General features: G+C 38.4%; 1 protein-coding gene and 1 pseudogene across 1 annotated transcript; one reads left to right on the forward strand and one right to left on the reverse strand.

Moving 5' to 3' along the window:
- The first annotated feature begins 497 nt into the window (after positions 1-497).
- LOC133713653 (oligopeptide transporter 6-like) lies at positions 498-3,337 on the forward strand (annotated as a pseudogene).
- A 191-nt stretch (positions 3,338-3,528) lies between these two features.
- Positions 3,529-7,783, reverse strand: LOC133717353 (U-box domain-containing protein 44-like). Its single transcript, XM_062144049.1, has 5 exons — positions 7,625-7,783; positions 5,748-7,079; positions 5,350-5,653; positions 4,773-5,263; positions 3,529-4,658 (listed from the first exon to the last, which is right to left on the reverse strand). The coding sequence occupies exons 2-5, from the start codon at positions 6,987-6,989 to the stop codon at positions 3,663-3,665; spliced, it is 3,033 nt and encodes a 1,010-aa protein (XP_062000033.1). The 5' UTR covers positions 6,990-7,079; positions 7,625-7,783; the 3' UTR covers positions 3,529-3,662.
- Between the last annotated feature and the right edge of the window lie 5,632 nt (positions 7,784-13,415).

The raw sequence follows: 13,415 nt of genomic DNA on the forward strand, positions 1-13,415 counted from the left end.
ACTTTTTTTTCTTCCGAGCAATGTCCACTAATGCCAATATGAGCTAAAGTTCCATACTTGAGAGTTGACTCATTTACTTGAAAAATCCTTTCCAAAGCCATGAGAGATTTTCTTTGTAACCTGGCAGACTGTGAACTCAATAGCTTAACAATCGGACCGATGGCTTTTGCTTCGTCTAGAACCTTGCCGCCTTGTTCTAGTCTTCCGCCTTCTATCAATGTCAGAAGTGCATCTAGAGAAGCTTCCCATGCATGCTCCGACATCTGCCTCACCAAGCATTCTCACAAGTGGATCAAGAGCTTTGGCTTTTACTAGGCAGAATGAAGACTCAACTGTGTAAATGCCTTGGTGTGCAGGGCAATGCAGCGTGGATATATACTGTGACTCGCTTTGAATCCCAGATCTCTGTCCAGCACAAGGAAAGTGATATCCAATCAAACACAACTAGAACAAACTATCCAGAAGCTCATAATTAATTAACACAATAGCTAGGTACATCAAAAGGGACCTCCAACCAACCATCCTAGATCAAAGAATGAGTGCCTAGCTGCTTAAGAACACACACACACACACACACACTCTCTCTCTCAGATTCTGACTAAGAGAGTCTTTCATGCATATTGGTTTTGATTTTTTCGTTTGGTTGTGAATCATGGAGATAGATAATAGTAGTGCTGTAAAGATGGAGCAGGTCCAGCAGGAAGATGAGCGCTCTTCCATTGAGCAAGTGGAGTTGACAGTGCCGAAAACCGATGACCCCACGTTGCCGGTGCTCACATTCCGAACGTGGGTTCTGGGTTTGGTCTCATGTGTCCTTCTCTCCTTTGTGAACCAGTTTTTCTGGTACAGGACTCAGCCGTTTACTGTAACATCCATGAGTGCACAGATTGCTGTGGTGCGCGCCAATAGGACATTTCATGGCGAGAGTGCTGCCCACGCGCCGTTTTCTCCAAGGTACTCGGTTTGAGTTCACCATGAATCCGGGGCCCTTTAATGTCAAGGAACATGTTTTGATCACCATATTTGCAAATTGCGGGGGTGGAACTGTTTATGCTACTCATATCTTGACTGCTGTTAAGATCTACTACAAGAGGAGGCTCACTTTTCTTCCTGCCTTTATTGTTATGCTCACCACTCAGGTACTTTTCTTGCTCATCTTCATTGAATTTTTGATTGATTTGATGCTGATATATTACAAATATTTGAGTATTTTGTATTCATGTTGTTTAAAATTATAGGTGTTGGGGTTTGGTTGGGCTGGAATTTTCAGAAAATACCTGGTTGAGCCAGAGAAGATGTGGTGGCCCGTTATTCTGGTTCAGGTTTCATTGTTCAGGTAAACTTGTCTAAGCTCCTTGGAATTAGCCAATTGTTTCTTTTATTATTGTTTACTTAATAGTAAAGAATCTCTTAATTTCTGATTGCTTGCAGTGCTCTGCATGAGAGGAGCAAGAGGCCTAAAGGATGCATGACTCGTACCCAGTTCTTCCTCCTAGTGATGATTGCCAGTTTTGCTTACTATATCTTCCCCGGCTATCTTTTCATTATGCTAACATCTGTCTCTTGGGTGTGTTGGATTCGACCCAATTCTATTCTAGTTAACCAGCTGGGTTCTGGCATGAAAGGCCTTGGAATCGGTTCTTTTGGGATTGAGTGGTCTGCTATTGCAGCATACCTTAGTACTCCTTTGGCTAGCCCATGGTTCGCCACAGCCAACATTGCTGTTGGATTTTTCTCTCATGTATGTGATGACACCCATCACTTACTGGTTCAATATCTACAGCGCCAAGACATTCCCAATATTTTCTAGCAATTTGTTCATGGCTAATGGTTCAAGATACGAGGTCCTCGATATCATTGATTCCAGGTTTCAACTTGATCACGGCGAATATGCAAAGAAGGGGCCTGTGCATATGAGCACTTTTTTTGCTTTTACTTATGGTCTTGGATTTGCCACTCTTTCTGCTACAGTTATGCATGTTCTACTTTTTAATGCAAGGTAAATTAATTTACTTTCAATAAATCAAGAAGTCGATTATGTTCATGCTCTGGCTTGACTTTAATGTGTATGGAAACATCATTTGATTTTCTATGCAGGGATATACTGGACTCGTTTCGTGGAATTAAGAAAAAGGATGTCCATGCAAGGCTTATGAAGAGTTATAAATCAGTGCCAACATTGTGGTTTATCCTCATCCTTGTGATCAATATTGCTCTTATCCTGTTTGCTTGTGTGTATTACAAGGAGTCTCTTCAACTGCCTTGGTGGGGTGCATTGCTTGCTTGTTTCATGGCCGTTGTGTTCACGTACCCAATTGGTGTCATCCAAGCCACCACAAACCAGGTAACAAAATTTAAAATTTTCATTTGTTATTCACCGTAAGCTTGTACTGGTTCTGACATTTGTCCCTTCTTTTTCATGGTATATAACAGCAACCAGGTTTGAATATTATCACAGAATATGTGATTGGATACCTTTATCCTGAGCGCCCTGTAGCTAACATGTGCTTCAAAGTGTATGGTTACATAAGTATGATGCAAGGTCTAAATTTTGTGTCGGATTTTAAGCTCGGTCACTACATGAAGATTCCACCAAGAGCAATGTTCACAGCACAGACGGTAGGAACTGTTGTAGCTGTGGTTGTATACCAGTGTACAGCATGGTGGCTGATGGCAGACATTCCCAACCTCTGTGATACCTCCCTGCTGCCACCAGACAGCCCTTGGACTTGTCCACAGGACCGCGTGTTCTTTGATGCGTCTGTTATCTGGGGTCTCGTTGGACCACGGAGAATTTTTGGAAACCTCGGTGAATACAGTAACATCAACTGGTTTTTCCTTGGTGGCGCCATTGCCCCGGTGCTTGTTTGGCTTGCTCACAGGATATTTCCCAAACAAAAATGGATTCTTGCCGTTAACATGCCTGTCTTGCTAGGTGCCACGGCAATGATGCCCCCTGCCACTGCTTTGAACTTTACAAGTTGGATATTTGTGGCATTTCTTTCAGGTTTTGTTGTCTTCAGGTACCGGCAAGATTTGTGGAAGAAGTATAACTATGTCGCCTCTGGTGCTCTCGAGGCCGGAACTGCCTTTGTTACGATATTGGTGTTCATTACCTTGCAGTCCCAGAATATTGAACTCGACTGGTGGGGGAACAAAGGAGAGCTCTGCCCCTTGGCTACATGCCCTACTGCGAAAGGGGTTGTCATTGCTGGCTGCCCGGTCCTCTGAGAGGAAATTTCATATTTTAGATCTTTTAGAAGAAACAATCTTTACTTTTGTCTGTAAATTGCTTGTCTTGGATTCTTTTCTAGGGAACTTTTGTATAGATTTCATATGTGATGACGAAAAAGCAAAGGGCATGTCATCTCTATATTATATCAATGACATTACATAAGGGAACTTTTGTTTGAATATATGACATTACATTCTCCATTACATATATTATATCAATGATATGAGACATGTTCTACACAGTCCATGTTTTCAATCCAATATCTTGCAGCTAAGAAAAACTGAACTTAGAACTAACCAAAAAAAAAGTGATTTTATATAAGAAAATTTTGAAAAAACAAATAGTTGAGTAAGAAAAAAAGTGAATGTCTAATTTATAGCAATCAAGAATGAGAAGTGTATTGAGATCTATTGTACAACATAATCAATCAAAAGTAAGAAGACTGTTTACCAAGCACACCCAATTGACCGAGTACCTTGGCAGCCAGAGATTTCATGTCACTATTTTTCTTCTGAGCAATGTCCACTAATGCCATATGAGCTAAAGTTCCATACTTGAGAGTCAACTCATTTACTTGAAAAATCCTTTCCAAAGCCATGAGAGATTTTCTTTGTAACCTGGCAGACTGTGAACTCAATAGCTTAACAATCGGACCGATAGCTTTTGCTTCGTCTAGAACCTTGCCGCCTTGTTCTAGTCTTTCGCCATCTATCAATGTCAGCAGTGCATCTAGAGAAGCCTCACATGCTCCGACATCTCCTTCCCCAAGCATTCTCACAAGTGGATCAAGAGCTTTGGCTTTTACTAGGCAGAATGAAGACTCAACCGTGCAAATGCCTAGATGTGCAGGGCAGCCAGGTTCAGGTGCAGAGAAGCAGCACAGAAAAATGCCATGCTTTATCGGCTTGCTCAAGCTTTTGGAACTTTCGGATAGCTGTTTAAGCGAAATAGCAGCATTTTGTTTTGTCAAAGCAGTTCCAGAAGCTAGTAGCTGTACCAGCACTGGGATAATACCGGCTTCAGCTACTTTTCTCTGCCATTCCTGATTTGATGCTACTGTGAAATGACAAAGCGCTCCAACAGCATTCTCTACTAATTGTATTCTATATGAGGCATCTCTATTCCCATCACTTAGGCATGTCCAGATGATGTGAAGTGCCTCGGCATCTAGAAGCCAATGAGTAATCTGCGGATGATCCTTTGGAAGATTAGCAATAATTCCCATTGCAGCAGCTATCTCTTCCACATCACTAGAACTTTTTATAATCCTTAGCAAGGAATCTATGCATCTTTGACTTATATGCTCCAAAAATGTGCTGTCATCACCATCTTCTGTCAAGCATGAGAACAACTTAATGGCATTTGCTCGGACAGTAGAATTATCAGCCTCGGACAATTGAACCAATACTTGGACAGCAGAGAGCTGAGAATTACATAAATAGTCAGCAAGTAAATATGGAATAAAAGATCACAAGAAGCAGTGTATATTACTGCATGTTATTCACAGAAAAAGAAAAAAAAGAAAAAATGTTATTACCTGTCTCAACTTTATTCTGATGTCTAAACCAGAAAAAGATTGGCACATTGCATGGAAAGTTTTGAGGATGCTTCTTTGTATGTCAGGTCCAGTTAAAGATATTAGTGAAAAGAGTTTAAAAATATCTTCTTCGGAGTCTAACAGCGAGACCTGATCCTCTGCGGCTTCTTGGGTGGTGGTTGATATGGCTAGGTGCATGATTGTTTCGGCTACCTGCTCACGCAAGGCCGGTGATGATAAGCTGTGAGAATAGAGAAGTTCAAACAGCGGTCCAACTGCACCTTTTCTAATCATCTCTAGGCCATTTTGAGGTAAGCTAGAGAGGTGAAGAAGAGCTTTAACACCCACTTTCCTCTTCTCTAAATCACCATTTGAAAGCAGTTCAAGAAGTGGTCCTAGTGCCCCATCTTTAACTATAGATAGTTTGTTGTGATCAGTCAACTCAATTTCCGACAAAGTTCCTGCCATAACCATTTTAACATCTTCTGGTCCTGCATCAAGTATAAGTTGTTACAATACACAAGCTAGCTACAAGAAGGATATGACATAATAATTGCAACCGGAGTTCCAAGCATACCTGAAGAAAGAAGCTTCAACAAAGGTTTGAAATAATTCGCTCTTGCCATCTGTATAACATTTTGATCAATGCAAGAAAGATTCTCTAGAAGCTCTATTGCATATCCAGTGACTTGATCATCTTCACTGCTCAACATTGTCCCTAGGAGAAGTATGCATCCCTGAACCTTTCCCATTAAATCTCGTGCAACGCTACTTCTCGATAGTTCCAATAACAGCTGCAATGCTACCTTGCTTTCCCCACTTTGCCGTGCAAGTGAGCGGACAATGGCTTCAAGTGCATTATCTACTGCTGTGATTTTTCCCTGTAAAGTTTAATGAACGTGTTCATGATGAAATACAAGAAATTTAGAAATGACTCATCAATCATATATAAGAGAATATGACCTTAGAAGGTACCTTATTTTCTTTGCTATCTTTTGCAAGGATTGATAGGATGGCAAGAGCATTCTTTCTTATTTCTCTATTTTTAGTACCAAGAAGTCCAATAAGGACTGGAATGTAGTCCTCCATTATCACCCATTCTTGGTGAACATCACTTTCCAAGCATAGGTTCTGCAGCTTGTCTAAGGATTGAAGCACTTCTTGCTCTTCACTTGACTGAAGTGTTGGTTTAATAGAGGCAATGATGATCATGGTATTCCTATTTCTCCACTCTTCAATGGATCGTTTTAGAGCTTTGTTGGGCCGTAAAACAGAAGTGTCCAAGGGAATATCAGTCAAAGGACATAGATTCTTACCTTCTGCAAACCATTTCTCTATTCCACTTCTTTCAAATGTCTGCTGAGATGAAGTTTCCACAGGGTCCACCATGATTTCTTGAGTGAGAGGGCAATAAAATTGCCGAAGAGGTTCCAACGGTTGCCTTCCCAAAGAAACTCTCCTTTCTGAATACCCATTCACTTTGTCCTCAGCAGTTGTGTTAGCATTAGTCTTTTCAAGCAATGCTATAATGTGACAAATCTGTTCCATTTGCAAATCTTCTTCAGAGCCTTTTCTCAAGTTGGTATCATCCAATTCACGTTTGAACTCCTCAAATTCCTTTTTCAGTTCAGAATGCTCATTAGAGATCCCAAGAGTCTCAGCAATACGAAGAAGCAAATCATTTGTGTGAGACAGATCATCATTTCCTTCTTGTATTCCTTGCTCAATTTTTTCCAAAATCTCTTCCTCAGCTACAGCTGCTCGATATTCAGCAGCCAACATGTTCTTGCATAGATTGCTAATCTGGTTATTTATACCCAATGAAACATCCAAAGATGGCAGTGACAGTAGACTAAGTGCTCTACCAATATCTTTTGTACTGCTCTCTAGCGCCTTAAGAATCTTCCGGCAATTGATCAAGAGATAAACCTTGTTTTTCTTTCTGCAATCAAGAGCTAGATGCTTAGCAACTTCCACCTCTCGATTGACAATCTCCAAAGCATTAACTAGGCCTTCTGAATGCTCAATGTTTTTCTTTGACAACTCCTTCAATATAGAAGAGGTTTTCTCCAAGTATGTAGTGAATACTTTGAAGCTTTCTTTGTGAATGAGAACTTCCTTGGCTGAGTTTACAGTATCAAACATGGCAAACACTGTCTGAGAGAGTAATTCAGACACCGGAACAAAAGAGGCACCGATAATTATATCCTTTGCCATCTTGGTATGAGAGAATCTAAGAATATAGACCCTCAGCTCTGACTGAACCACATTCTAAACACAAAGGAAGAACACTGAACAAGTTTTCATCTGCAAAAACAACCTTCAGATGTTAATTGGTTTTCAACAAGTACTACTTTTATATAAAGGAGAGTCTTTCTTTGACAAAAGGTACCAAAACGGTGTAGTTGCTATTTGCTAAGATTACCAAGAAAGAGTTAAAATACAGAAACAAGATATTGATTCTCATATTCCTATTAGTTTGATTCTCATATTCCTATAGTTAAACAATTTTAGACCAAAGCAAATCAATAAAGCTCATTAACTTCAAAATTACTCTAACATTTCAATTTCTTTCACCCTCCTAAGGATGAAACTAAACCATGTTGACCCAAAAAAGTATGACCAAACCATGAACTATTTGAGCTTATGAACTTCAACACTCGTATTCAAGGTCAAGTGACTCCAACACCATGATCAGCAACAGCTTCAAATTGGTTAATCCCATTACAAAGTTGGTATAGCTTAAAGTATATAAACTAAATTTGAACTAGAGTACTGAATATAAAAATTTCCAGTTTTTCCTTACTAACTAACTAACAATGGAGAGAGAGGGAGAGAGAGAGAGAGTTGACCTGACATTACAAGTCAACAGAGTATCTTCATCCTCCAGAACAGACGTGCTCTTACAAGGCTTTGAAGAGCTATAGCTAGCTTGTCTTCCCCAGAACACAAAAAGATGGGGTCTTTCTGGGAACCCAGAAACTATGAAAAGGGATTTTGATTAGTCTACAATTAAGTTTTGAGGAATTTTTGTTTGTTTTATTTTGTATGGTTTTTTTCCAAGAAGCTTAATTTACGTCGAGCAGCTGGCATGGACAAGACGAACCTGACAACCAAGTCAACGCTGTTCCCTCTGGTCAACAACGTGCTCAGGGATTTAGGTTTCGCCACGTGTCGAGATTCTAGATGCGCATGTTGGACCCTGTCTAGCTCGGACTTGATTCTGTGACCCGACCCGTTATGAGCCCAACATGGATATTTGGTGAGACTTGGGAAGCAAGTGCTCCTTTGGGGTTGAAATTGCAACATTTGCAATGAAACCTCTTGCCAATGATGCCTTGACATGTGATGGAGAGAGTGTGTGCTTATATATATAGAAATCAGGGATGTACATGAAAAATGTGTATAGCCTCTTCTGTATAGGATGTTTGAGTTGTTTTTAATTTAGCTATGTTAATTTGAACCGCATTTTAGATTTTTATTACGACTATTTAAAATTCTTCTAATAAGTTCAAATATTCTTGTTATGACTATTTAGAAATCTTCTAGTAAGTTAAGAAAATCAAAAATAATAGCTGATGTGATTGCTTGAAAATGAATTTTATTTTGACTTTATGTAAGTTTAGAAGTTTGGAAAGCATGTCAATTTCACACACTCACTGGTTTTGGTCTTTATTTTTTTTTCTTTATTAAAGCAATTAAAATTGTAGACCGGGGCATTTTATAATGCATCGGAGTTTCAAAAACCGTTGAATTGATTCATTGAGTGAGCAGTGCTTATTCTAAAGCTCCCGATTACTTGCAAATTTTAGTAGTCTTTAGTATTATAAAAACTTTTCCTTATGGACAGCTTTCCTATAATTTTTGTATTATAGGGAAGCAAAAGTCAAAGCTTTAGCCTCTTTTTGTTCTCCAACTCCAACAGATTCCTTATTTTATAGCAATCTCTAAAATCTCCATAATTCTTCCTTAAAATTTTAGAGATTGCTGTAAATTTAGGGAATTTGGTTTTCTCTTTCCTCACTATCCTTAAAATAGAGATAGTTATATGGAATCTATTAGAGCAAAAAATGCTCATTTTTCTCTAAAATAGAGAAAAATTAAAATATGGGGAAGCTGTTGGCCGGAGTTGCTCTTATAGCTAAATTTTATAAGTTGGTGGGCGGTAAATTCGAAAGCTTAATTAGTAGTTATTTAGAGAATGCAACACTATCAAGATTGGATGGCTAAGTGGGCAATACTTTTATATAGGGAGTAAATCTACACTTTCTCTTTACAATCTATGCTTCCAATTGAGTTTTTTTTAATATTTTTTCATTAACATATGTTGCTTTTTATTATCAAAATGTCATAGCTTTTGAGAGATAAAGTAATAACAAATTAAGGAGGGGTTTTTTAGTTTTTTTTGCTTTGAATAAGTGCTCTCACATTGTTATGCCCTTGGTTGTAGCTGTATGCTGGTTGATGAGTGGCGATGTACACCAGGAAGGTCTTAGGCGTCAATGTTTGTCAAGTCAGTTGCTTTGATTTAGGGTTTTTTACATTCTGCATTGTTTAGTTTTGGTTAGATTTTGTTTTCTTTGATAGCTCTGCTTTATGCAGTCTGAATTGTCATTTGAGATGTATTGTGAAGGATTCAAGCTTGATGGAGAAACGTAGTTAATATAATGGAATCTGATTCCGTTTTCCTAAAATAAAAAAAATTAAAGAGAGAGTGTAGAATGCAAAAATTAGAGTGCAAATTTCACTCTCCTTTATATAATACATACCCATTACATGGGTTAGCTTCAATGAGCAATGTTTTTTACACAACCTTAGAACCATTAGATTTAAATCCTCTCCATGGTGAGGATTGACGGTTACAATTTACAACTTAATAATTTTTCTTCTTTTTCGAGATTAACTTCTTTTTTTCAAAAAATCTGAAATCAACTAAGTTCCGATCCCATCCATCATCTTCATCACAAAACTAAATCTTCAAGCTTCATATCGAGATCCGAGCCTCAATAATCAACATAATATAGGATTTAAATGAATCTAATTCCATAGAATTCGATGTTTGCCAATAGATCATATTATTAAAATCATGAATTCTTCCCTTTTAATTTGATTACTTTGGCTGCTAATTAACTTTGCAAAAGCCAATTGTTCTGAGTTTCAATATGAAGAAATTAATGGAGGACAAAAAGAGGTGAAAAAGAGTTGACACATGATCTGGAAAAAGAGCTGCGCCAGTGGGATTTTTTTCTCTCGATCCTTTGAGTTGAATTTGGGGTACAAGAAAGAGGACATATGGTTGGAATTATAGTATTGTTTTTTTTTTTTTCCTTTTCTTTTCTTTTCTCTTTCAATGCTTTAGGCTGTACGTACAAAGGAACCAGCTGGAATCTACCCAAAAATTAAATGAAGAAAAAAGAATAGTAATTTAGTAGATCTTCATAATTAATTCTCATCATTGAGCTAGAGTCTTTAAACTGAACAGTTATAAAATTGTGAAAAAAAATGGTGGCTATTGAACCAGACCCATATTACATATAGAAGGTGGCATATATAACAGATCGAGATGCACTCATATAACAGATATCCAAGTTTTATTCCGTACGAGACTACTTCTGTGTTGTTGCTGGAAAAGGATTTGTCGATATATAGGAAGTGTGTATAGGATAACCAGTTGATGAAACTAAAGGATATATATATAACACAGGATGATGCATGGCGACAAAGAAATAGATAGCTAGGATTATCTGTGTCATCTAAAACAGAATAAGGTTTTGCTAATTAAGAAGAGCTTTCAAAATGCCAAATTTATTAATCTCTTAAATATTAGTGTTAGACTGCTAGCTAGGTCAAGAGATTAAAAAAAAGCTTTCATATATTAAGCTAAGTATCACAAATACTCGAGAAAATGCGTGGAACATCAAGTGGCGTCGTTATCTCATGGCAATGAAAGAGTTGAATGCACGATTATAATTTAGAAATTAAAAGCAAGATGGGTATGTATATGATATTGATGAACCACTGCGTAATTAGGGGGTTAACAAATCATAATGTAATTAAGGCTGCCCTTCATGAATGGCAGCCTATATATATGTATTAATTATCTAGATGAGTAGTTTTGAAAATAATTATTTAGTATATAACGTATGACATACATAGAGAGTATTTAATTATACGGTTGGTAATAGGAGAACGTCATGAATGATTCATGATTCATCGATCAGCTACGGTTAGAAACTTAGAGTGATGCAAAAAGGTATAATTAGTATACCGTATGACAAACGTAGAGTATTTAATCATAAAGGGAGAAGAAACAACAATTAATACATATATAAATTGTATTGTTTGATGAAGCTAAAAATGAGAAAATGCAAAGAGTACTCCATCAGCAACGACTCAGCGAGCTGTAATTTGGATCGAAGCCTTTTAATTCTCCTCAGTTTTAGATTCTGCAGTACACAATTTCCAAATATACCGTGCAGTAGTAGCATGATAAAACATGTAATTGTTGATCAGGGAGTATCAGGGAGTACTAACCTACAATTGCATGATGAAGCTGCTGCAGCTAAGCTAGCCCTAGCACTGAGCCTCAATCGTTGTGCAAAGAAGCATACAAGAGTGATATTGGTTCGGCTCGTCTCAGAAATCATATTAACATGAGGTGAACATGCAAGAACATGACTCGGATTGATCGATGAACCGACCCAATATCACGCCATGTCTGCTTCTGCAGATCATACATATATATGGACACTACATACTGTCCTTTGAGTACGCTTGAAGCTATGAAATGCAGGTTGAGCGCTTAGAAGAGTTGGAGCTTCTGCCCTTTATATAGTAGTAATAAAGGAATATATGACAACTGTTCGAGTCAATGCAAAGTAGCTAGCTAGTATTGGCTCCTGTGAAGGAGGACAGCTAGCTAGTTTTAAGGATAAGGAATATGGACACAATTCGATCATCAAATAATATCATGATCATTCACGAGTAGAAAGAATTCGATCAAGATTTTAAGAATCTCAGTTTCCACTACCAATCACTTTCCAACTTCGTGGTTATAATTCATTTAGAAAAAGTCTAGGATGATAATGGAGGACTAGTTTAATCCATTCACTAATCGTGCACTTCACACGTGATAATTAAAACCCTCCAGTACCATCCATCATATATATTGCCATAATGTTTATGTCACAACTCTTCTTCATTTGCACGTCATGGTATACGTGACAGCTAAAACCACACCTGGTACTCGAATCTTATTTCTCTTAAGGGTAAATTCCTCCTATGGTACCTGAGGTATTGCTACTTGGACAGTTTGATACCTGATGTATTAAAGGGGACAGTTTGGTACTTGAAGTTAGACTCCGTTTGACACTTTGGTACTTCTGTTAATTTTTCTGTTAAATGTAAGGATAAAATTGACATTTAGAATATATGTATAAAAACATAATAAAAAAAACATGAGTTTGTGGGTTGATTTTCTTCATAATTTTATAGGTATGAATTAATGTTTTTTTTTGTTTTTGAACCAAACATCAATTTCATTCATACTCAAGCCAGAATGGCACGGATACATACCTTCCCTTGCCATATCAAGGACAAGTTTAGGACGTGGTATGCTAGCACCACCCATTAGACAACCAGTGCTCACTTATTCAGCGAGCCTATGAACTATGAACAATCATAGTAAATAGGCACAAAAAAACAAAAGTGCATAGGTCCCTGAAAATACAAGGAATTTGTTGTAATTAGACGAACTAAAAACATAGGGATGGGCTTAGAGCAAAACCCTAGCCCATCAAATTTTTGTCCCAAGGAGCTCCAATAGCAGGCCTACTGAAGCCCAACAGGCCACGAATGGCCCAGACCATACTTCCATCTCCAAACCCGTGCAACAAGCATAGGAGTCCTCAGCCACCACCATGCCCACGCCCGCTCCAGCAGGATTTCGGCAGTCCCGATGCAAACACCGCCACAAAACCCCGCCACGACCCATCGCTCCACGATTCCACGCCGCCGCCGAAGTCGAGACCGCCACGACCCAGCGCTCCTCAACAGCTGCAACGCTGTCGATCTGCAAACCGAGATCCACCATAACTGCACCGCACGCATCCCAGAGAAATTCCGTCGATCATGAGCCAAAAACCACCTGCAAAGACCTTCGAGCAAACCCACACCAGAGCCTCCGGGATGTTAGCCATCAGGTCCCGTCCGGCAGTAGATCACGCGTCATTGGTGAGGCCAAAAGGTCATCCCGAATGTCATAGCCGCCGCCGGACGAGATAAAATCTTTGTTGAGCCGCCGCCGACCTTTTTCTCTCTCTCTCAGAGCTCTTAGGGTTTTTTCCTCCTTTGGCAGTTTGATCGATCAATTATTTTTACTAGTCCATTTATGAATTAATGCTTATGAGTTATGTTGAAGGTGAAATATTCGAATTTTATGCTTAAGAAATATAGTAATCATATAGTGAACACCCATGAGAGTACTCCATTGAAACTAGTCTCGTACAACTAAATTTTTTTAAACATAAAATTCAATTATGTCAACTTTAACATCACCCAAAAGCATTAATTTATTTTCATTTTCTCCTAAATGACCCAAAAAATGATGAAGACCTAAAATAATACCAAATAATATCATCGCAT

This window comes from Rosa rugosa, chromosome 6 (assembly GCF_958449725.1).
Source record: "Rosa rugosa chromosome 6, drRosRugo1.1, whole genome shotgun sequence".
Taxonomy (NCBI): Eukaryota; Viridiplantae; Streptophyta; class Magnoliopsida; order Rosales; family Rosaceae; genus Rosa; species Rosa rugosa.